The following is a 26,523-nucleotide window of genomic DNA, read 5'->3' on the forward strand; positions in this document are numbered from 1 at the left end:
TACACATTTGCTGCTATGGATTACAGAGCAGGTAGTGTTTTATATTATATAATATTAACCACTTTAGCCTTCACTGTCGTTTCACCTTATGCATCCAAGCAACTTTTACCTCCCATTTATTCGCCAATAACTTTATCACTATTTATCACACTGAAATGATCTATATATCTTTTTTTTCTCGCCACCATTTAGGTTTTCTTTGGGTGGTACAGTTTGCTAAGAAATATTTTATTATAAATCCATTTTAACAGGAAGATTAAGAAAACAATGTATGCATGTATTTTATTTTCCCATTTGTCCCGGTTATTACGCCATTTAAATTATGTCCCTATCACAATGTATGGCGCCGATATTGTATTTGGAAATAAAGGTGCACTTTTTCAGTTTTGCGTCCATCACTTATTACAAGCCCATCATTTAAAAAATAACAGTAATATACTTTACTATCTACATATTAAAGTTCAGTCCCTAAGGTAACTATTTATGTTTGTTTTTTTAAATTGTATATTTTTTTTTTATTTTTACAAAAAAAAAAAAAATCTATGTATCTATCGGGGTCAATTTTAAGAATAAAAAAATTTCATTATCTGGAAATTTTTATTTCCATAAGTAATTTTACTATTTGGTCACAAGATGCCCTCACAGCTCACTTCTGCATACGGAAGTTTCTCCGCAAAGTGGAAGCGATGCGTGGCCAGGACAGAAGGGGATTTGTGAAAGGCGAAACAGTCTCGCTGATGGTGTCGGTCTTTCATACTGGGACTTAGATCAATTAATGGGAACTGTGTTTCCATTCATCGATCTCCAGGCTAACGGGGTCAGCGGGAGTGCGTGCGCGATCGCGCGCACCAGGGCTGGGCAGCAGTGCAGGCTATATAGACGGATATATCAGTCCAGAGAGACTTAAGTGGTTTAAACAGACTTGCATAAAAAAAAAAAAAAAAATTAAAACAGTAAATGCACAGTCTTGATAACAAATTGTCCTGGTGAAAGAGGCAACTTTGAACCTTTTATAAGGTTATCTCGTCATTAATGTAGGAAAGGGATTAACAAATTAAGATTACACACAATAGGGAAAAAAATCAGTGGCTTAATTCCTACAGTATTGTAAAAATAAAATAATGAACAGGTTATATATGGAAGTGCTGCTTGTTTTACACTTATGTAGGTACAGGTATACTGTATGAAAGATTGTATTGATGGTTGTGTCTTGGAAATTTCATGGAGAAGCATGTGATTTGTTTGATAAGCTTATAGATTTGCAAAGTTCTGATTTGCTGTGATCATATCCTATCCTGCTTATGTACATGATCATGACTACCAAATCAGAGACTTACATATCTATCACCTGACCAAACTCACCACGTTTCTCCTTGAGCTATCCTAGACATAACCAACACTATTAGTAGAAAGGGTTTCCTCAACTTGTCTCAACACTCATTGCGCTTCTCTGTCCTGATAGGTCAGTTCAACTTCCCAATCAAGACAAGCTTAGTTATTGGATATCTGCTCAGACCTTGCAGTTCACACACAACCCTCATCCCTGCACTCTAAAAGGACTTGCCTAAAATAAAGTCACAAGCATTACAGACATGTGCAAATGATAGAGGGATATTTCCTTCTTTTCCTTAATTATTGATAGTTTCTTGTTTACCTATTGTCCATCTACTCTATAGCAGATTTTCACTTTGTATTTAGTATTACTTAAATGCTTTGGTAGAAATACAAACATACTGTATGTAAAACAATGATACACAGTTAAAATATATACCAAAACAACATATTTTTTTGCATTTGGTCTATGTATAAAATAACATTTGTTTCATGCTTAGCGTTGAGATTTATTTTCAGAGCACCTGGATAAATGGTATTTCCAAATTGCATCTGTAGGGAAAAAAGACAGACTAAAGGATACATGGACTTCGGTCACATACAATAAAAAAACAGGGAGTATCACATGGAATATGGTAAATACAACTGATAGCTTTAGAAGATCACATATAGTTCACATTCAAAATAGTTATTGAAAAGACATCTGCATACTTAAACAATAGTACAGTATTACCTTTGTATCCATTAATGAGCATAATATATTGCTGGACTACTAAGTAATTGCACTCTAAGCTATGCAATGTCTGATATTCACACTGCCTCATACATGCTATGATCACTTGTCCACAGATTGTCTAGCACCTTCAAAAAAGTGAATTGCTTTGCTGAAGTCTATTTTGTTTAGAGCTGGGCCATCAATGGCAATTTTTAGGAGGTCACAGACCCCACTCTCAGCTTCACCTTCCTGCTGACAGTTCTTCAGCAGCATCTTTGCTTGATTTATCTTCTCAAAAACTGCAGAGCCAAGTGGGATGACTAATGCCACAGCTGCCAAAACCGTGAAGTCAGGAAACAGCTCATGCATCTCCGAGCTGGTATGGACCAGCTTTATGCACAGGTCTTGAAATGTCAGGTTGCTGAGGCTGAATACAATACGCTTGAACAGGGCAAAGTCATTTGAAGCTCGTTCTGGAACTAAAACATTAGAAAAATACTGCAGAAGAAGTCGGAGTTCCACCTCTCCATAAGTGCTAATATCATCCAAGGAGGCAGGGTAACACTTTGGGTTAAAAATAACAGAGAATGAACTTATTACCTTAAGAACATTGCCAGGGAAACAATCCTGAAGACTCTTGCAGACATTGTCAAGGCAGGTTTCCTTTATAAGCTCAAAGCCATTCAACTGGGCTTTGGAACAGTCAACTAATTCTACTCCTTTGTAATAGAATCTACTCTCGTTGTCTTCATCAGGATGTTCGTTCAGATCATTAAGAAAGTGCTGAAAGTTCTGGCCATTAGTTGACTTCTGTGCATACAGAGTAGCCTGTGAGGCTGAGACAATTGGTTTAATCATCGAGATATCTAGATCCTCAATTTGGAAGAACTGGTTAAGTTTTTGGTAAATGGGAAGAATATCCAAAAGGACCTTTGTAAAAGCTACAAACCAGAACTTTTTTAATTCGAAACATAATCCACTAGCTGTGGGAGACTTTGCAGATTCACTTTCAAGTAAAAGAACTAAAGTTGGCCAGGAAGAATCAATGGCTTCAATGGCTGGCAACATGGCTGTCCAATGAACGGTTCCCGGAGAGTTTAAGTCTACACCACAAACACTGAGGACATTGTGCAACTCTTGAACAGATTCTCCATATTTATTGCCATACAGTCTATAAATTGCATCTATAACACTCTCGTATTTTCTTGCATAATCAACACTGATAAAATTTTCAGTTGGAAGTAAAGACCTCCTGTGTGAAACACAATGAAGCTGCATTACCATTGGGCAAATCATCTTCAGCTTCTCTCCAGCTCCATTTTGTATGTCTGTCATTAGTGAAGGGCCTTCAGAACTTAACCATGCTACTTTCTTAACCGGAATCTTAAAGTCACTCAATATCTCCACTAGTTTTTCATGTACAGAGTTGACTTCCCCTGAACATAACCCAAACCTGCCCAGAAAGGTCATGTACAGCTGTCCATCACAAGGTGTAATTGTTGTTGTGAACACTACAATAGTCCGGTGCTCTGCTATATCCACTGTTTCATCAAGCACCAGCCCAATAAACGGGGACTCTTTCAATCTCCTCTGGTCTTCACTTTGTAGTACTTTAACAATGGCTCCCTGAATTGATTAAACACAAGAGTATATCAATTTTTTGTTTAATCTCTCATAAGAATAGAAAAAACACAGTGTTGTAAGATGTATTTTCAGTAAAGCTTACTATATGATGGTAGATCAGGAAAATAAATGGCTCCCTATTATTTTACTTGGTCAACCACCTAGACCCACTTCCAGAAGGAATCTGATTGAATATAAACCACACTACTGCCAGCGCTGCATTTGTAGTGCTTGATGCAGTACTAAGTTGAAAACAAATTGATTGCATAACCCTCTCACCCACGCATACTCAATCACAAAAAGAATAGTTTATACCCATTAACGTTCAGTCAATTAAAGTAGCAGGAGATCGATAAATAGGGCTTTAATTTTTAACAGTTTTTCGTGATATCTACTGTTTTTACTTAATTAAAAGTAGCCATGCACGCATTGATTTTCCCATTCGATTCCTTGCAAATTCACTCAATTTCCTGGGAAACGATTCCCCAAAACGTCAGATCTATAAATTTTCTAACGATTTTTAGCAAAAATGGATCTAAAGAATTGATTGGACAGGATAGAAAATGTAGGCAGATTGGGGGCAGGGCAAGAACATTGGTAGATTGATTGCCCATAGTTTTGCATTGCATTGAACAGTGTCATGCTGCAGTTTGATCAATCTATAATAGATTGCCTTCTGGAATCTATTGGAGATTGATGTGCAGTGTGTAGTAGGAAATTATTTCCTTGGAATGGATTTTTTTCAGAAAGGTAACTTTGTTTAGGGATATTGGATGGAAATCTATAAGTTTATTGCCGGCTTCTAAGTCTACTCTATTACAAATATTGCAGTGTGTGGGTACCTTAACTTTTCCAGCACCGAGGAAAACTTGTAAATATGTACCATGGCCAGTGTAATTCCACATTTGTGAAAACTTGAGTACATTAAACTCTTGCATACCAGCAGTCTCGGACCCATAAAGGACCAGAGACAGCTGGTACCAGAAAATGGTGCTTACTGACGCCCATACCCGCCGCTCTTGCCTCTCCCTATTGCCACAGGCCCCTCTCTTGGTCGTCGCTATGATGGCAGATCTGTAAGAGCTTGTCAGGAGCCGCTTTCATAGACTCCTGACGCTGTACATCAATGTAAGCCAATGTAATTGGCTCACAGTGATCACGCAGTCAGGAGTCATTGAAAACAGCTCCTAACCTGCTCACAGAACTCTGCTGTCTTATAGGCGGCAGGGTGAGTAAACTGCAGCAGGTGCAAAGCGGTGAGATCGGCAGTAGCGCGCAGCAAGGAAGGAGAAATCTGCTTCCAGTCAAAGCCGTGCAGCCACCTGCAGGACGTAGATTTCTACCAACGCAGTCCGAAAGCGGTTAATGCAGGGTACTGAAATAACCATACTGTAAACCATACTTATTTACCTACATGTTTCTTAATATTTCAATCAGCCTTGGACGTAAGATGCACCATACTACAAACGGATAGAGCCATTGTATGACCCTCCCTACCTTCTCTCTCTGCTTCCTGCTGTGGGCGGGGTCAGCTCTGCATTCACAGGGAAAGACCAGCTGTTTTCCCAGCTCCTCCCAGATGACCTCATGAGTAAGATGGTGGGATGGGGGTGGAGCTTGGACAGAACACAGACTATTGTTCAGTCTAAGCAAGCAGCATGAAACGTTAAGGAACTCCGCAAAACAAACCCAACCAGCTCAGTAACTGAAGAAAATTAAAAATGCAAAAATGGTTTGTGTGCAATTCACAATAGTATGTGTATTGCAAATTATGATATATTCCATGCACAATAAAAAAAAACTAAAACATTGGCATGAACTATGGTTTTAAAAAATAACAGTAACAAGAGGGATATGGAGGCTGCCATATTTATTTCCTTTCAAATAATACAAGTTGCCTAGCGACCTACTGATCCTCTGTCTGTAATACTTTTAGCCAAAGACCCTGAACAAGCATGCTGCAGATCAGGTGTTTGATATTGTCAGATCTGAAAAGATTATCTGCATGCTTGTTTCTAGTGTAATTCAGACACTGCTGCAGCCATACAGACCAGCGGGGCAGCCGGGCAACTGGTATTGTTTAACAGGAAATAAACATGGCATTGGCATGTGATGTCTGTATGTATGGTTTATGTTTTGCCAATACTGAAAACCAATTTAAGTTTGTAATGACACCTGCTTTAAATGTGTGCTTGTAAAACGTTCCTTTCAAATGTGTAAATTGTGCTCTTCTTATCCTACCTGTGCACTTTGCTATTAGCACTTCAGCACACATTCAGCATGGTGTATGAGCTAGCCAGGAATCTTCATCCATCCTAACACAGCACTGAACACTACAAAGCCAATGTTTCATTAATCATTTTTGGTATGCAAACCGACTGACCCAATAAATTCTTAGCACGTAAGATAGTGGGCAGTGTTGAATGACAAAAGGAAGAATTTGACGTATTTGTTTTGGGCTTTAAAAGGAACCCGAGGTGTGAGACCTATGGAAGCTGCCATATTTACTTCCTTATAAACAATACCAGTTGCCTGGCATGGCAGTTCAGATGATCTCTCTGGTCAGTAGGGTCTAAATCACACCTGTAACAAGCTTGCAGCTAATCTTGTCCGATTTGTCATAAACATCTGATCTGCATGCTAGTTTTAGGTATATGGCTTTAAGTATTAGAGGCAGAGGATCAGCAGGACAGCCAGGCAATGTGCATTATTAAAAAGGAAATAAACATGTCAGCCTCCATATTCCCTCAGGTTCCTTTTAATCTTTCAGCCACTATAATTACATCCAGGTTCTGAGATGCACAAGTATCTGTAATTAATACTAACATACCTATATAATAAACGCACTTGCTTGTGAGACAACCATTTTAAAAAACTTCCACAATTTTTACAATATACAGCAGGAGCCCTTTTATTTCCATCCTGCTATAGAAAAATGTGGCGGATTCTACTTGACCTATTAAATGTCACTGAAGCAGCAGAACACCACAAGAGTCTCAAATCTTCTTCTTTCCCTCTCCTTGCCGTTACTGGGCATGCAAATCTCCAGACGGCTGCCAGAATTAACTGGGCTCAGACAATGCCTCGTGGCATCTGTACAATTCCATTTCATTCCGGTGGAAGCACTTTTGCTAGAGAAGTGCCTGCTTGCTTGGAAGAGTGGGATTTGTGCCATGGCTCGCGGTCGCTCCGAGAGCTGGACAGTGATTAATTAAAGGCTCTGGCCATTTGGAGTATATGTTTTTCCCTCTTTCCTATGAAGGGCAAACAACCAAAACCCAGTGACCTTTGTGTTTGCCCTTCATATTTATTTTATTCTCCTGTCTTTCAAACAACATCTCTTGCGTAAATGTTACCCGAACGGGGGCACTGCGGCACGGAGCGGATGGTTTCTGATGAAATAATAACCAAAGGGCGCTTAAAGTGGAATTCCCACATTCTGAGTTCAAACGATACAAAACTTCAAAAATGTATTTTCTATGATTTATGCTGTTATACTTGAAAGTCCACTTTTTTTTTTTAAAGGAATTGATAATCCCTTCAGTTCAGCTCTATCAAAATTTACATATTTAAAATTAATACATATACTCTGTTATTCCATACTGATCAGTCAAGAATGGGAGCCTCAGAGTTTCCAGCTAATCCCTCAGTTTGAGCAGGTGTGGAAAATAAGCAACATGCAGGAAGAGAAAAAAATATACCTGAGCAGTACTGAAAACTAATGTAACACAGAACAAATTCCAGTCTAGAAAAGTAATGCTACTAGGGCTTACAGTCAATTTTGTTTTTAATAATAAACCACAAACGCATTTGTGCTGTACCAACTTAAGTTGGGAAATCTCGAACTACACTTGACTAAACACCAGCAGACGATGTGAGATGAATGCTCCAACGTTCACCCACCCCACCCCCTCTCCCCCCCCTGCCAGGGCTTTTCATCCAATTGGTTGAGTAAAGCTCTGAGTATCCTCTGAAAGCTTTGGGCGCCTGGGAGCTCCCGAAGACGGTCCGCTACGTACTGCGCATGCGGTCTCGCGCACACGTGCACGGTGTACAGCTGCCCGTCTTTGGGAGCACTAAAGGTAGCGGTACATCTAGTGATTTTGATTCAATCGGCAAAGTATCGACGACTTTACTAAGTGATCAAATTCAGAGTGGTTGATCAAAAGTCGATCGACTAGTTGCCCTCACACTATAAGTGTCCCCTATGCGATTCTCCTTCACTAATCGATCTGATCAGTGTTGTACCTCCATGCTCTGAATGCAAATATCGATTCAGTCGATCAAACGATATGTGAAAAGTAGCAGATTCCTGTGCGATCGTCCAATATCTTCCATCCTGCACTATTGAATAAGCTGGTCGATTCCACACAATACTGGCCACTTTTCATCGATGGGGCGCAACGGAACTCTCTCGATTTGATAAAATGATTGAATCAAATGTTCGATCGTATAGCCAAATCGCTAGATGCATGGCCACTTTTAGGCTCCAAAGCCTCCTGTGGTGGTAGATTTAAATAGGGTGACCATGAGAGAAACAGGAAGGCTCTAAGTATCTGACTTTTTATTTGAATTTCACTTTACGTTATTGCTCCACATATTTTTGTTTGATAGCACTAAGTGTTCTAAAGCCATACAAATCAAAGCCCGAGATGAAATACAGAACCAAAACTAGCATATTTGCATACTTTATTTTGCTATTTAGAATGTGGAAATGAATTTCTGAGAGTCCTAACCTACATCATGTCGAGCTCATGTCCAATACAAACCTCCTGTGCCCCAACACTAACCGCCCTTTCCTGTGCCCAACACTAGCTTCCCCTTTCATGTGCCCAACACTAACCACCCCTTTTCTGTGCCCAACACTAGCTTCCCCTTTCCTGTGCCCAACACTATCCACCCCTTTCCTGTGCCCAACACTATCCACCCCTTTCCTGTGCCCAACACTAGCTTCCCCTATCCTGTGCCCAACACTATCCTCCCCTTTCCTGTGCCCAACACTAACCACCCCTTTCCTGTGCCCAACACTAACCACCCCTTTCCTGTGCCCAACACTAGCTTCCCCTTTCCTGTGCCCAACACTATCCACTCCTTTCCTGCGCCCAACACTATCCACCCCTTTCCTGTGCCCAACACTAGCTTCCCCTTTCCTGTGCCCAACACTAACCAACCCTTTCCTGTGCCCAACACTAGCTTCCCCTTTCCTGTGCCCAACACTATCCACCCCTTTCCTGTGCCCAACACTATCCACCCCTTTCCTGTGCCCAACACTAGCTTCCCCTTTCCTGTGCCCAACACTAACCAACCCTTTCCTGTGCCCAACACACACTAACCACCCCTTTCCTGTGCCCAACACTAACCAACCCTTTCCTGTGCCCAACACTAGCTTCCCCTTTTCTGTGCCCAACACTATCCACCCCTTTCCTGTGCCCACCACTAACCACCCCTTTCCTGTGCCCAAAACTAACCTCCCCTTTCCTTTGCCCAACACTAACCACCCCTTGCCTGTGCCCACCACTAACCGCCTCTTTCCTATGCCCAACACTAACCTCCCTTTAACCTCCTCTTTCTAATGCCTAACACCAACGTCCGCTTCTCTGCCCAACACTAACCAGCCCTATTCTCTAGATTCCATCATGTCCAAAACTGTGACACAACACCAAGAAAATAGTGAAAAGCCAATTTGTACATTGACTTCATTTATTTTATAGTTTTTAATTCATTTTATCATCTTCTGGGTGCCTTTTCATCATGTTGTGCATTGTATACCCTCCCTGGGTCAGGGTAGGGTATACCATTGGACCCCATTTACGGGCTCCTAGGGCCTTTTTCATAGAAAAGTGCAACCATCTCCGGCTAGCCTGGACCCCCGAGTGGAGTTGGGTTTATTGATCTCCACCTGCCTGCAATGGTTGGTTGCCCCTTTGCAACCTCCCTTTGAGAGTACCCTCTGTTTTTTTCCTTCTATCATTTGTGACATACTGCACCATTTGGGCTCCCGGTGTCCCTGTTTTTTTGTTCCAGGGTGACTGTTCACCCTCCACTTTGTTTACAGCTAAATTAGCCAGTTTGAAAAATTCCAGGCTAGTTCCGACTTTGGTCGATTTCTGGCTTTGGCCATAACACACATAATAATCTTGAACTGGAGTACCTCTAAAAAGCCAAGCACCTTGTATATGTTCTAATACAGAATTTTCATTTCAAAATGTAAAAAAAATACAATAAAAAGGCAGCTCATGTGAATCTTTACAGAGAATAATTGTAACAATACCACTATTCTACAAAATGAATAAAATTCACATTATCACTCCCCCAACAACTTGTAACATCAGTGAGGCATGACATCACTTAATGATGTTATTAATGTGAATCAACAGGCCGCATTCTCATTTCAGAATGAAAAAAGGCCACTTACATGTGCAAGAAGCAGCTAGATTTTAAAACCAGCTAGGAAAATGGCATTTACATTCTGGATAATGTTGAATTGGGATAAAACCTTTTTCCATTTCAGTCTGCAACCGGCTATGAATTTACAAAACTGACTGTAAAGGGGCCCATACACTGGTCAATTTCAGCCATCGATTGATCGGTTCTGTGGAATCGATCGATCAGAAATCAATTCTATCAAATCTATAGATTGATTTGCGGCTGATTGAGATCGATTTGATCTGACAGGATGGAAAATCTAGGTCGATCTGCTTCTGGCAGCAGATTGATGGCCCATAGAGTTGCATTGGGTCTAATTGTCCAATAATGCATTTAGACTGATTTCCAATAGAATCTGCTCCTAGTGTGTGGCACACATCAGATAGATTCCTGCCAGATTCGACTTGACAGGCATCTGACAGAAATCTGATGGTCGAATCTGCTGCAAATCTATAAGTATACGGCCACCTTAAGCCTGTTGCCTATATTTGGTGATCTGAAACCAGTACACTGAGTTGCACTAATTTTCAGTATGGTTAGCGCAGTTTAGCTTCCTATTCCTCCATGAGCAGTTGGCGCAAAAATATTCCTAATTCTTGCAGCTACCTTGGCTGAGAATCTAGCATGGTGTTAACCAATCTACCATAGTGGATGTCTAAATGACTAATAAGAGCATTGACCTTTTGATCATGAAGATGCAGCATGTCGCTCGTTGATCACCCATCGACCCTCCTCTCCATTCAACGCACTGCTCAGGTACAGCTAGTATGTCCACACAACACTCATTGCATGAAATTGCTTGATTGAGTTACGGACGTTACCAGCCTTGACACATTTTTAATAGTATGTGCCATTATTCCTAAAAAAATGTAAAGCTGAACTGATGGGATTGCTTTTCTCTCACCAAAGTTGAAATGTCACTATTAATCAAACCTAGAGTAATACAGAAGAAATCATGAAATTTAGGTGCCTGGGGCTAATGGAGTATTTGGGCACCTCATAGGTGCTGAAGCAAAATATCGGCTATTGGGAGAAATTTGGGTGCCTGATGAATAGCGGGCACCAGGCCCATCCAACTGAAATTTTTCAATGAGAATTTTTTCAATATAGTTTTGAAATTCGTTTTGAGAATTATAATATTGTAAATTATCATTCTGAACTTTATTATCTTAGAAAGGTATCGCTTTCTGTATTAATGTTATTTGCAGTTGAGAAATGGTGTTAGGCTTCAGAAAGGGAGGTTTTAGGATTAGGCATTACCGAGGGGGGTGTCTTAGGGTTTAGTAGCGGTAACATTTACCAATGTTTTACTATGCTTATTACAACTGTAAATAATATTATATATATATATATATATATATATATATAATTGTTTTCATTGTTATAGACGATACTTTGTGATTTCATTTACCGTTATTTTAACAAAGATGAACAAAAATATTGTTATAGTTAAATATTGTTAAACTTTGGCTATACCCCACGCCCTTTTTTCCTGGTGCCCTTATTTGATGTATGCAATACAGAGATCCTGTGTTGCATGTTAGATAGGCCTAAGCATAATAGATCTGCAGGGCCGGCAGTGTACACTGGGTTTCAATGACAGATCAGATCAATTGAGCGCTGCGATCGGCAAGGGGTCTAGTAGACACCTGTGTTAATCAATCAATTGCAGACCAAGTGGCGACAGCTATACGTTTTTTGGCGTGGGGGTTATAAGGTTGGGGGTAGGGTTGTTAGGTATCAGGTAGGGGGTTCTTTCTAGGCTCGGGGGAAGGGGGCTGGTGGTGAGGCACCTACAGGGGAAGGTCCAAGTGAGAATATGTGCTGGGTACTTCATAGTAAAATAGCGATAATCTAAATTACTGATATTTTACTACTAACTGCACCACCCAACACCCAACTCATTCGGCGTCAATATGTTCTCCTCCATGAGGCCCCAGTTGGTCTCAGTAATCGGCTAGACTTCATGCACAGAATCTGCAGCAACTCAGTACAAACAGTGATCACATCTGACTTGGGAGACTTGCTTGGCTGTGCAGAGCCCCATGTAAAACTGCAGAATGTGGTATTATGGTGATATGGCAGACCTTACCATTAGTGGCCCTTCCCTGTATGGCATCAGGTACAAATAAACAGAATGTATTTGGTTCTTCCATTAACACTAATACTAAAGACATACAAAGAACTAAATATAAAATATTTAAAAAAATATTTCATATAGACTACTTGCTGCAATAATGTAGAGATACTCGTACTGACAGCTTGTGACCTCAGTTTACAGTCTCGCTGCTATGAGATCAGACTGTAATCGCTAAGTGAGTCACGCAAAACCGACACAACCTTCCCACCTCTCACAGACAATTTAGTCAAACCGACCCACTTGTTAATTTAAGTGTTACAGACGGTGCCTCTAGACATGCAGGTCATACCAGGCTTCCTTATTAAGGGATACAGCATATTTTCAAATTGTCAAGAATGGCTGCCTTTTGGATCGGCCACAGGATTGTACAGTTCATGGCCACTAACGATACAATCTTTTTCATCCAATTTTACCAAATCTATGTAGTATAAGGGTAAACTGAGTGAATACATTGAATGGATAATTTAGGCAGCTACCTTATATTACATAGAAATGGTAAGATTGGATGAAAAAGATTGTATCACTAGCGGTCAGCTTAGGAGTGTAGGCTTGGGTCTACTAGTACCCTGGACAGCTCAGTGTCCTGTACAGACATTTTAAATTGCCTAATAGTGTTGTTTTTTTACATCCTGCTAATTAAAGATGTGCATGTTACAGCTAATGTAGAGAATATAAATAACACCACTGGTTGTCATTGTTCTAAAACATGGGTTTCTTAACCCTATCCTCAAGTACCTCCAACAGTGCAAGTTTTGTGGAAATCCACAGAGGTAGTTAATGAGTTCTGCTGAGACACTAATTACCTCATCTGAGAATGTTTGTAGTCTTCTGTAAAACATGTACTGATGGGGGGTACTTGAGGACTTAGTTGAGAAACCCTCCCCTAAGAAAACATCTATTTGCTGTGAGGGGTTCAGTTTTTGCCAGTGTGGCAGAACAGCGCAGAAGCATAGACCTGTTCAGATCAGGCAGAAAAAAGTGAGCCCAGAGCGGGTCCATGTTAATACGTATGTAAGAGCTGTCGACAAGTTTTACGGGGTTCCCAGTGCTGGAACGAGCTGGTGGAGGAAGACGGGGAAAGCCTCTTCAGGATCCAGAGACTTACCCCTCTCAGGTTATTACCCCTTAAGTGCACTTTTTTTTCTGGTAATGCGCAGTTCAGAGTTAGAGAACCGTGCATGCGCAGGACTCTCACACCGGCCTGATAAAGCATAGTGTGCGCAGCGGGGACTCGTACTAGCGACTTCAGGTCGAAGTTGCAGATTAACAGGGCCACCTGTGGGACCGGTAGAGGAGTCAGGAGGATGTCGGGGAACCTTCCCAGCCTACGGTGGGCTAGAGGAAGCCCCAGATAAGTGCAAATTGTGTTTATAAAAGGTGCTCAGTATTCTTTTAGATTCTTTTAGAGTGTACCCAAAGCAAACTTTGGGTTAAAAGTCAAATAAATACTTACCTAAGAAGAGGGAGTCCTCTGGATCCAGAGGCTTCCCTCTCCTTAGGTAAGTATTTGGTTTTTGATATGAGGTCCACCTAAGAAGAGGGAGTCGTCTGGATCCAGAGGCTTCCTTAGGTAAATATTTGATTTTTGACATGAGGTGCCCCTCAGGTTATCTTTTATGGTAGGAAATTGAGGTCAAGCAAAGGGGAATAGGGACAGTTAGGATTAGCCATTGGGTAGGGAAGAGGTTAAAGCTAGGTCCAATATTAATGCTATGGCTATTGATGAGGTAGCAGCATGAGAGGGATTATGCATGGGTAGGAGGATCATTAGGATTAAAGGATATCTGAGGCAAGCAATTTAATCTATCTTTACTAACCCAGGGCTTCTTCCAGCCTCTAGAAGTAATTTGCGTCCCTCACCGCAACTCCGGTCTTCTTCGGAGCCCCGCTGGCATCCTCCAATCCCACTTGGGGGATCCTTAGAGGCGCCAGCAGGACCTTAGAGAATACTGGCGCTGCAGCAAGGGACACAAATCACTAGGTGCTGGCAGAGGCCTCAGGTAAGTAAAGATAGATTGAATTGCTCGCTTCAGATATAAGCACAGGAGAAGGCAGTGATGTGGTCAAGGTTAATTATGTGGGGAATGGGGAAGGTTCAGAAGTCCTGCAGGACTCCTATATCCAAGTAGTGGTAAAGATCTACACGGTAATCTATTATTAAAATAGCTGCTAGAGGTGGTCAATGAAATGCTATTTTTTTGCATGCAAATATAATGTAAATTGTATGCAGCTCAGAATTTAGCCAATCAAGTGCTCTTCCTGCCAATTTGGGAAGACCAATTCTAAGCCAGAATGATGAGTATCTCACTGCCCATGTCTAAAAGTCACATGTACATATTGATTTGCCCTATTGGTTGTCCCAGTGGCTAACCATGAGTGGCTATGAGTACTGTGTGTGTGACACCATGTACACACCTGCATTTCTCTCACAGTGGCTGGCTATGAGTATTGTGTGTGTGTGTGTGTGAGAGAGAGTGCGTGTGTATGTGTGTGAGAGAGAGTGCGTGCGTGCGTGTGAGAGAGTGCGTGCGTGCGTGTGAGAGAGAGCGTGCGTGCGTGTGAGAGAGAGCGTGCGTGAGAGAGAGAGAGAGAGAGAGAGAGAGAGAGTGTGTGTGTGTGTGTGAGAGTGTGTGCGTGAGTGTGTATGTATGTGAGAGTGTGTGTGTGTGTATGTATGTGAGAGTGAGTGTGTGTGTGTGAGTGAGTGAGTGAGTGTGTGTACGTGTGTGTGTGTGTGACACCATGTACACACCTGAATTTCTCTCACAGTGGCTGGCTACGAGTATTGTGTGTGTGTGTGTGTGACACCATGTACACACCTGCATTTCTCTCACAGTGGCTGGCTATGAGTAGAGTGTGTTCAGGGCTGTGGAGTCGGTCCAAAAATCCACCGACTCCGACTCCTCAGTTTAGGATTCCACCGACTCCGACTCCACGACTCCGACTCCTCTAATTTGCATATTACAATTTTGTTGATTAAAAGTATGTAACATGAAATTCGTCTCTTAACTGCCAACGCTTAGGAATTTTACAAGACAACTGAAGTGAGAAGGATATGTAGACTACTATATTTATTCCTTTTAGACTAAAACTAGTCCTTGGTAAGAGTACTTGTAAAAGGTACAAACCAGAACAAAGAACATCAGGCCCTAGACAATGTAAGTGTGGGTACATGTAAGAATGATGTGCAGGTACTCTGCAGGGGAAGAAGGAGATTGTAAACAGACAACACCTCTGTGTTCAATGTGCACAACATTCTCAGTGGATTCCCTGCAGCTCTGTGGGGAGTGCATATGTAGAGTATAGTACTACTGTGTAACAAAGTAAACCTGAGACAGATTAAATTAAAGTTTTATACATACCTGGGGCTTCCTCCAGCCGCCTTCAGAATAATCAGTCCCTCGTTGTCCTCCTCCAACACCTGGATCTTCTGCTATGAGTCCAGGTACTTGAGCCAGTCAGGCGTAGTGCGCATGCACACACTCCGCCGCCAGGAGCATACTACACCTGTGCAGCACTATTGCGCAGGTGCAGAATGTTCCTGGCTGTGGGAGCGGCATGCGGCTGGACAGCGCTGACTGGCTGAATTACCAGGACTCATAGCAGAAGATCCGGGTGGTGGAGGACAGCGAGGGACTGATTAGCCTGAAGGGGGCTGGAGGAAGACCCAGGTATGTATAAAACTTTACTTTTCATCCGTCTCAGTTACCCTTTAATTTGTAGTCACCAAACCAAATTTTAATAACATATCAAATTATTTGATTTCATCAGCAAAGGGAGTGCATACATTTGCATAAATCAGCATCAATGCAGAATTATTTCCACCTCATTGACCATCTCTATTAGTGACACGGCTACACATCAGGCTTTATACTTACAGCATAGATGTTATTTAGTATATATAAGAGATTCCTGTGTACACATCATATATTACAGGCACAATCAGATATGTATATCTGACCTTAAAAATACGGGGACTGCTTTATTGAAGCAGCACAAGTAACTAATTTTGATTGGTTTATTTCATTTTTGTGGACTAAGCACAGCTATTACTGTATTTATACTGTATATATACACATTACTTTTAATGACTATTATCTGAGAAATAGAACATTTTATCATATCTTCTATTTTAATTACAGTTACAAATTCATTAGGAGTCGGAGTCGGTGCATTTTTTCCCGACTCCGACTCCAGGCACCCAAAATTGCCCGACTCCACGACTCCGACTCCACAGCCCTGGTGTGTGTGTGTGTGTGTGTGTGTGTGTGTATACATACCTGCATTTCTCTCACAGTGCTTATTGTGTGTGTGACACCATGTACACACCTGCATTTCTCTCACAGTGGCTGGCTATGAGTATTGTGTGTGTGACACCATGTACACACATGCATTTCTCTCACAGTGCTTATTGTGTGTGTGAAACCATGTACACACCTGCATTTCTCTCACACTCGCTGACTAGGAATGTTGTATGTATGTGTGTCACCATGTACACACACCTGCATTTCTCTCAGTGGCTGGCTATGAGTAGTGTGTGTGTGTGTGTGTGTGTGTGTGTGTGTGTGTGTGTGTGTGTGTGTGTGTGTGTGTGTGTGTGTGTGTGTGTGTGTGTGTGTGTGTGTGTGTGTGTGTGTGTGTGTGTGTGTGTGTGTGTGTGTGTGTGTGTGTGTGTGTGTGTGTGTGTGTGTGTGTGTGTGTGTCCATGTACACACACCTGCATTTCTCTCACACTGGCTGACTAGAAGTATTGTATGTGTCACCATGTACACCTGCATTGCTTTCACAGTGGCTAACTATGAGTATTGTGAGTGGATGAGAACCTGTACACTCCTGCATTTCTCTCACAGTGGCTGACTAGGAGTATGTTGTGTGTGTGTGACTGAGTATTGTATGTGGATGACACCCTGTACACACCTGCATTTCTCTCACAGTGGCTGGGTGATAGTATTCATTCTGCTCAGAAGACAACAAAGTTTCACATAGATTGAATTTCTGCAGCTCCAGCAGAGAGGACAGCTTCCGGCTGCAGATGCCCTCCTTGGCCATGCAATAGACAGTGGTCAGAATAGCTATCTTGGATGGATCCATCTCAGCTCTAATAACGGACTTCATCTCTTGATGAAACTGTAATTCCATTGCCATTTGATCACTGTTGACAGCAAGTGCCTGTCTATGGGCGCCAGAGGTCACATGACGTAAGAGCGCATGCCGCTGGAAATTGTCTGTGCCCACTGTGAAGGCATTCTCAGCCTTGCCGTGCTTGTTTTTCACCAGAGCCTGTCGGCATTCAACACAGAACATCAGCTTGCGTTCGTAGTCAAACTCCAGCCAGGTGAACTCCTTCTTCCAGTGCTCATTGAAATACCGCTTGCATTTCTTGTTAGAATTGGAAGTCTCACCCGCTGGCTTTTTTCCTGGGGTCACCATGGTGCTACCCATACTGAAATCAAACATTATGGGATGGCTGGGGTTTTCCATGCTGCTAAAAACTGAGAAAGGGCCTCTAATGAAGTCTCAGGGCCAGACTGGTGGATGAAAGAGACAAGGGAGAGATATTAAGGATCCTGCAATACAAGGGGTCATACAGCCATTCTGACAGACAATTCTGTGTAATGATGCAGCCTAGCCATTGATGGATCGGGAGAGCTGAGGCTCTGCTGTATAAAGTGTACTCTTCACGCCTCCGTGCATCTGCCCTGCCAGTGCTACCCTTGTTATAGTCTACATATCACAGACATCTTCAAAGTGGATTATACATACTGTATATATGTATAATATATATTATACATATATATGAATTAAGAGGCACTGTAGGGACACATAGGAACGTATTTACTTTGTACAGCGCCACGGAATATGTTGGCGCTTTGTAAATCAATAATAATAATAGAAGAATGCAGTAAATTATTCACGATACACACTTTTATGGTATTTTTCCTGGTTTCAGAAACACTTTTTTTCTTATCTACATAACCCCTACCTCCCAGTATTGCGTGGCCTAGGCTGTTTAGATATGCCCCTCCCCCCCCCAGGCATTCTGGGAATCTGGGTACATTTTCTACTGACTTTAGGACTCCCAATAAAAATATATTCCGCAGAGATCACCTGACAGGAGTAAAGATGTTTCTGTGAGAAAGTTCAGAACGTAATGATTATTATGTCCGCAGACGTGGACTTAATAATTTATAAATGAATATTGTTTAAAAAAAAAAAAGCAATTTTATTAATGTTATTTTCCCTACAGTTCCTCTTTAACAGATCTGTCCTCATGAATGCTAGGCTTAGATAAAGCCCAGCTGGAACCTTGATATGTAATAAGTAACGTGACAACAACATTTATCAAGGGTATCCTATAGGTCTGATGATAACACTTTCTGCAAATGAACAGACAGCAATAAAATCCAATGCCTTTGGTTACTTATATATTTGTTATCTTTATGATGAATTCCCAGACATAGTGCAGTGTTGCTTTCTACGCTCCTCACAAGTGAAATGACACAACCATGAAGAAATGCACATAGCTGTATGCAAATCACAGTACCGGTAGTTTTCATATGTATCGGGTCATGTGACACCCCATCCCTTTCACACTGGCGCGGTGCGTCATGGCGATTTACCGCACTGCTACCGCAGGCAATAAAAGTCTATGCATGCCTTTATATTACCTGCGGTGCGCCGGAAGTGCTCAATCTGACACATTTCCAAAACGACGTTATCCCGTGTATCTGCGCCGACGTGCAGTGAACCGGAAGTCATATAAGTCTATGGGGACACAGGGATTTTACAAATGTTGGCGGCGGCGCGGCAAAGTTGCGGTGCACATGCGCGGAAGTGAATTTTTATAATACGCTTCCATGCACTTCCGTATAATGAAAACAGGAAGTGCCCGCAAACGCGCGTCACTTCTTGCTTGGCCGGATGCCAAACGGGGAATACCGCATAGTAGAGCAGTATTCCCCGAAGGCCTGTTTTTGGCGGTGCAGACGCCAGTATACAGTGTGAAGCCAGCCTCAGACGAAGACTGTATCCTTTAGCTGCGAGACCTCCTACGCATGTGTGGCCCTGAACCTCGTACACCCTGATCGCGCTTCCGTCTCCAGGAGCTATCTGGGCATGCGCAGCAGCTATTTACCCATGTGCAGAACGCTGCCGTGCACAGGGACGCGGTGAGGAGGTGCCTAGCCGGCCAGCTTTTGCAGATCGGCGAAGGATGACTAAAGGGCGCTGCAAGAAGCCACCAGTAACTAAAACTGATTTTTTTTCTCTGTACATTACCTTTAACACAAGTTAATTGGTTACCCCACATTAGTGCAAGACTATGGTAGGGATTTTTAATAGTAAGCTATAAGTAATGCTGAGGAACTCTTAGTGATGACAACTGATCACTGCATTCTGTAAATTGCTGCAGAAAATGAGGCATCCCTATAAAAATACATGACCATGAGCCCCACTGATAGAGTGAGCATTGGTCTTTGCTTTATGTAAAGTACTGCAGGAATCGTTTCACACATATACACATAAATGGTAATCATTAAAATGCAACAAAGTTCAGCTTGACGTGACTTTTTTTTGCTTGACAAGAACATGAAATAGCTGGGGCTGAACCAGAACTTTGCACAGGACTAGTCGAATTTAGAAGACTAAAATTATGTTGACAGTTTGGAAAGTTACTGATTCAAGTGATATTGTAGTTACCACAAAAAGTGGTACTACTTGTGGTCCCACACGGAGGAATAAGGTACTAATGCTCAGTAAGATCCTTCCCCCATCCTTGCTAGTATCGCAGTGGTATCCCTTCTGGTAGTTTGTGCTAACCTGAACACAATGCCAGCCCCCTAACCCTGAATTACATAAATCCCACCTGTCTTATGTCACTGACCCATTACAACGCACAGTTAATAAAGATGGGTGGGGTTTATGTCAACTGGAAGGAGGAGACTGGCACTATATATATATAGCAATTCGTATGTAGTGGAAACAGGAAGTTTGCTTGCATGCAAATTCAGATGGGAAACCAGCCCACTGATATCAATAGACTGCCAACTAATTCACATGCAGGGGAAAGAAAAAGATAAGAGGAAAAAATAAAAAAATTAAAAAAAAAAAATCGGATGGCATGCAGCATAAAAATGCTTTGAGCATCCAAATCTCTATAGCCATGCCTGGCATGGTTAGAGGGATCCTGGGGATGTCTCACAGCTGTGCCAGCATCACGTCTCGCAAGACACAGGACGTGCACAGTGGAAACGGGCCCCGTAGTAAACGAATACTAATTAGGCTTCTGAAACGGATTAGCCACATGCAAAAGTTCTGGTTAAGCTTACACTAATTTTAGATAGTTACCTCAGTAGTAGTATGGTCCAGAGGTCTCTCCAGAGGTGCAGCCCACCGTTCCATTGTAGGGTTCCTGTATACCTATTTGAATTACACTAGTAGAATAGGCTTCTTCTGGCACCGTGGACGAGTGCATCCTAACTGGGCATGTGTAAGCAAAGCCCACACATGCCCAGTAGAACCAAGCAGTCATGCACAGCTTTTTTCCTCCATGCATGATCACTTCATTGCACTGGGCATGCGTGGACCTTACTTGCACATGCGTAGTTGGCATGTGCTTGTCCACAGTGCTGGAAGAGACCTATTCGACTGGCACGAGTGGAATATATATAAAGAAAATTGGTTTTGGAACAGGTGTGCAGGAGGATGCCCCCCCTACCTTCTCCCCAATTTCAGGTGGTTAATGTGTACCTGAGGTTTTAAATTAAAAAAACAAACAAGCTATTTAAAGGGAACCTAAAGCAAGCGGGCTATAGAGGTTGCCTTATTGATTTCCTTTTAAACAATGCATATTGCCCGGCTGCCCTGCTGATTCTCTGCCTTTGATACTTTTAACTGTAGACCCTGAACAAGTATGCAGATCAGGTGCTCTGACTGAAGTCAGACTGGATTAGCTGCATGCTTCATTCTGGTAATGCTTAAAGGGAGCTTTAGGTTCTCTTTAAAGGGAACCTAAACTGAGAAGGATATGGGTTTTTCCTTTTAAAATAATACCAGTTCCCTGACTCTCCTGCTGACCCTGTGTCTCTAATACTTTTAGCCACAGCCCCTGAACAAGCATATAGATCAGGTGCTCTGACTGAAGTCAGACTGGATTAGCTGCATGCTTGTTTTAGGTGTGTGATTCAGCCACTATTGTAGCTAAGGAGATCAGTAGGACTGCCAGGCAACTGGTATTGTTTAAAAGGAAACATCCATCTCTCTCTCAGTTTAGGTTCCCCTTAAGAAGGACGCCTCCTGCAGAAATTTCCCACGCCCTTCTGGTCCCCACCGTTGCCATATAACTTATGTGACAAGAGCCTGTTGGATATTTTCACATGGGCGCCTGCCGTGTATGAGTGCGACCTTACTTCGCTTGCGCGAGTACAGCCATGCCTGCGCATAATGCTGAAGTTACTCATTTGCGAGCCGCTTTGTGCGCAGGTTCAGGCATTAAAAGGAGTTTTGGTGCAAACTTCAATAGAGTCCTGGGCAGCGGCTGCGGTCTGCAAGGAAGACGTGGGAAGCCTCTGGAGCACAGGTGTCAAACCCAAGGCCCGTGGGTCGAATCTGCCCACGGGAGCTTCAAATCTGCATGATTGTAAGTAGTAAAAGAAACAAGTGTCTGCACCGGTGGTCTTTGCCATTTCCATATAGACAGCAGGCCACTGCAGATGTAGGCACGTACTAATATTTTGGCTTGTACACATGTACCATTTTATCTTTTTTCCCTCATTTTCTGGTAGAGTGAAAAAATATTTAAGTAACAGTGACCATCAGTAATTTTTTTTGTTTTATCTCTGAATACATGCACCCTCCCCATCTCCCATTTTGATTTGTTGTATAGGTCTACTGTTAGTGCACATTCACAGTGCACATTTAACAGCATGGCGTCTTTGCCACCCATACCACTGAAAGTTGCAAGCATTATTTTTAAGCGAGACAGCTGTTAGCGGTTTCGAGCAGCCACCCCCTCCACTTCAAAACAAAAGGAAGAATACGACACTCAGAAGCTGTGCAGCAACAAGCTGTATTGGAGTCACACAACATATGGGCCCTGTTCACATCACAAACGCGGATGGCCATGCGTGCGGAACGCAACGCATGCGAACGCACGCCATCCGTGTTTGTGTGTGTTGCGTGGCTGATTCCATCACTGAAAAGTGAATGGGACAGCCACACGTTTTTGCAAAAAATGCGTGCAGCATGTGTTCCCGGACCGCACAGGTCCAGAACGCATGCAGTGTGAACATCAGACAGTGCACTCTATGCACTGTCTGATGTCGTGCGTGTCGGCCTCCCGCACGCGTTTCCAAATCGTGGCTGGAAACGCGTGCAGTGTGAACGGGGCCTTGTGCGTAGCCCTTCCTCAGGTGTACCCCTCCACTTCTCTGGGTATCCCACAATACACGCTTAACTAGCGGTTTGCTGTGAGCAGATTAGTGGAATGCAGTATACAGCACAGGTTGGTGCTCTCCATTTTCAACTTCATTTTACTGCAGATGACAGCACATCGCCTTCCAATACAGAGGAGCATGTCAATAAACAATGTGGCCCCTACTGAGACCATGTTTCAGATTCTGGCCCCTTATGTGATTGAGTTTGACACCCCTTCTCTGGAGGATCAAGAGGTCTCCCTCTTGGGGCCCATTCTCACTGGGGCAATTACCGCTAATCGCCGGCAAGCGCTTTAAAAAAAGCAATAGCGCAATACTGACTATATGGCAGTGATCTCACTGCCGCAATTGCAGTCGATTCGGGATTAGCAACAATCGCAAAACGAGCTACAGCTTTTACTGCGATTCTAGAGCGATCGCGATTAGAATGCTAAAAAGCGCCATTCGCGATTGCTCAAAAATCACAAGTGTGTATAGTGATTTACCGCGTTAATTACAGTAAAATCGCTTGCTCAACATGCTAGCACTTTGCGCTTTCAAGTAAGAACGAGGATCCTTTTTTATGCCTCTTTAGAAATAAGTCACCATTAGCTAACAACATGGCATAAGCATTCCGAGCAATGCGCAAATCTATGACAGCATTTCACAAAGTTTATTGCATGGTACACACCATGCAATTTCCCATCAGACTGATGGGTCGAATCGATAGTTTCCAACAGGTCTGATCTTATTTTTGATAATTTTTCTGATCGTTTTTCCAATCACTTCTGTACAAAACCGATCAAAAACGATTGGAAATCAGATCGGAAATGATTGATTCGACCCGTCAATCCGACGAGTAATTGCATGGTGTGTACCAAGCATGAGGCTGTGTCCCCACATGAGGCAGAGAATGGATATTTTTGTCCATTCTCTGCTCATCGCTTAGTGGACAGTGAACAGCTCCTATTTTATAAATAGGAAACGGTCACACTTGTCACTCAGTGGGAATCGTTGTGGTAAGCGGACCACACCTCTGTGCAGTCCGCGATAATCCTGGGCAGGCGGATGCATTCCCCATATAGCCTATGGGGGTAAGGCCTCGTTCACATCATTTAGCGCAGATGGATGTGCGATCGGAACGCAACACGTTCTGCGCTGCAGATCCCATTCATTACAATGAATGGGATCTGCGCTGCGATTACCAAAAATGCGTGCAGCACGCGATAGCACAATCGCGCTGCCACGCAGCGCATATGATGGGAACGGTAGAAGGGCTGTCTATGTCCTTCTACCATTCTTGCGCGTCGCACACTATACGCGCTGCCAAAATGCGCACGGCAGTGTGTATAGTCTGAACGAGGCCTACAGCGGAGCAGATATATACACTGGCCGCTGATCCGGTGTTCCAACATTTTAGCATACCCGACAAAATAGCATAAAAATGCTACTGAGCATGTGCAAAGTCATGCAGGTCATACACTCAGCAGCATTAACCTTTTCAACCCCAGTTAGCAGCCTGTGTGCTGATGTGCAATCTCCACTATCCAAGTGGACATAGAGTTAGAATAAAAAGTTGTCCGAGCGAAGCGAGGACCGAGCCCGCAGCCCAGCGAGCGGGCAAGGGGACACTGATTCTACTAACGGGGTGTATCACTTTAAATGTATGCTGTTTTGTCAATGTATGCTAGTTAGTTGGATCACCCGCTGTGATCAAGTGGGAAATGAGCCAGTGTTGATTTTCTCTTCAAGTTACCTATGAAAGCAAAAAGATAAATATAACTGCAAGTTCCTTTTACACACAATAGATGTGCAAAGCTGCAAAACAAGAGTTGTAAATAAAGTGACAAAATCAATAAACAAATAAGCTGAATTAAACTTTTTGTGCGCTGGGTAAGCTGACATTTTCTTTAGTAAAATCAATCAGTACAGGAACACAGTGACAATTGTTACAAAGCAGAAGTTCGCCATAGCCACACATACGTACCCTGTTGCTGTAGCTTATATGAACTTTCTATGCTGCACAAAACACTCCCCTCTCCTTCTCCTCCTCTCCTGTGTCCAGCAGCCAGCCAGCCAGCCAGGCACACAGAGGAGACGGCTCCATGCACCGGCCTCTGCTAACTAATCTGATCTACAGCGCTGCCAGACACGACGAGAGGCTAAACTACCAGATCCGCCCGGCTCCGGGGAACAATACAGTACGGGCGGCCGCAGACATACAGCGACATGGAAGCAGCCATAATGTGTGCCTGTGCATTGTGCAAGTAGTACGACTATGGCTCTGCTGCATTGTCAGTGCTGCCCCCTAGCGTCCGAGACGTCAACCTCCCCCTTACCTTTCCTGTACAGCTGTTATGTCTGCACTTCCACGTTGCAAGCATCCCAAACATTACTTTTTGTTCCTTTTTACAACTATTGAAAATCAGACCTTGCCAGGCTGTATTGAAAGTGGATTTCAGGGAACCCAATAAAGGCAGGCTGCCCTTCTCCCTATTACACTGTGCTTGCTGTTCATAGAAAAACTGCATTGTAAATACTGTATGATGAATCAACCCTATATTGCCCTTATACTGTATTTGCAATCTTTCAGGGCTCATTCACACTGGAGGCGTTTTTTGATTTTTTTAAGCGCCTGTGATTTTTCAAAATCGCCCTGAAAGATCTTACACCATGCTATCCTATGCGCTACTTCAGATTAGGGCGATCCCTCCACTTTCCGCTCAGAGAAGCGCTGCATGGACCATTTTCGGGGCAATTTTGCTACAATGGAAAGTATAGGAAAAAAATGCAAACGCTCACAAAATCGCTTTGTGCAGCGATTGCGTTCACGTACAAACCAAGCCTGTCATGTAATTTGTTAAAATATATTACAACTTTGTTAATCGCAAATTATCATCTATTTTGCAGATTATGTATTAAAAACGACAGTCTGGAATAGAGCAGGCGCGATACAAGATTTCTAAGTACTGCGGAGGATGCTCCCGGCAATGGGAGCGTAATCGAGGATGCGCACGATCAGGTCCGCGCAGGCGCAGTGGTCATCGACTGGCCAGTCGAGGGAAAACAAAACTTAGCCGCAGCGGGGGACCGGAGGATCGCTCTAGGACAGCGAGGGCACAGGATGTTTGCAGGGGGCTGGTAGAAGCCCCAGGTAAGTTAAACTCTTTTTTTCCCATTCGGTTTAGGTTCACTTTAAAGTGCTTCTAAACACAGGAACACTTTAACAATCACATGTTTTGGGTGAGTTCTTCTCCCAAAGACGGTTCCCCACATATCTTTCATTTGCATATTTGATGCTAATTTCAGCAGATAATGGGCTCTATTCATAAAAAAGTTGTGGCGAAAAAACTCCTGGAGGGAAAATACTGCAGCGGTATTTTAGACTTCTGGGTGGTAATTCATAAAAATATTGCCAGCTGCGATGCAAGTGTGGAGATCTCCCGCTGAAAGCTGGCGGTAAGCTGTCGGAAGGCATGCGGAAACACTTCAGCCGGCAGAGTCCCTCCGTGCACTGCTCTCTCTGGGAGGTCTGTCCCATTCACTTGTATGTAATCCGCAAAATCAGAGGAAGCTGTATTTCCCGTCCACATACCGCTTCCTCTAAACTTTATGAATGGCCATTTTGTTACTTTTTTCTAGATAAATCTAGAAAAACACTGGAGAAGGCGGAAATTTCTCGCTCTGCTGGGGGATTGTAGATTTTCATGCGGGAACAGCTTTTATGAATGCCCACTTTGCTAAATGGACGGGAAAATCCGCTGTTTTGAGCGGAAAACTTGCGGTAAGGTTTTATGAATAGAGCCCAATTTGTTTTCTATCTGTGAAAAGCTGTGAAGCATTATTAAAAATCAACAGCACTGATTCACTGCTTG

General features: G+C 42.9%; 2 protein-coding genes across 16 annotated transcripts in view; both read right to left on the reverse strand.

Moving 5' to 3' along the window:
- ZNF385C (zinc finger protein 385C) overlaps window positions 1-26,523 on the reverse strand; it is a 526,232-nt gene that overhangs the window by 179,091 nt on the left and 320,618 nt on the right. The window lies entirely within an intron of this gene.
- Window positions 1,817-24,912, reverse strand: C12H17orf113 (chromosome 12 C17orf113 homolog). The gene is made up of 3 exons (XM_068263751.1): window positions 24,636-24,912; window positions 17,154-17,764; window positions 1,817-3,673 (listed from the first exon to the last, which is right to left on the reverse strand). The coding sequence occupies exons 2-3, from the start codon at window positions 17,715-17,717 to the stop codon at window positions 2,168-2,170; spliced, it is 2,070 nt and encodes a 689-aa protein (XP_068119852.1). The 5' UTR covers window positions 17,718-17,764; window positions 24,636-24,912; the 3' UTR covers window positions 1,817-2,167.

The sequence above is a fragment of the Hyperolius riggenbachi genome, chromosome 12 (genome assembly GCF_040937935.1).
Source record: "Hyperolius riggenbachi isolate aHypRig1 chromosome 12, aHypRig1.pri, whole genome shotgun sequence".
In the NCBI taxonomy this organism is placed as follows: Eukaryota; Metazoa; Chordata; class Amphibia; order Anura; family Hyperoliidae; genus Hyperolius; species Hyperolius riggenbachi.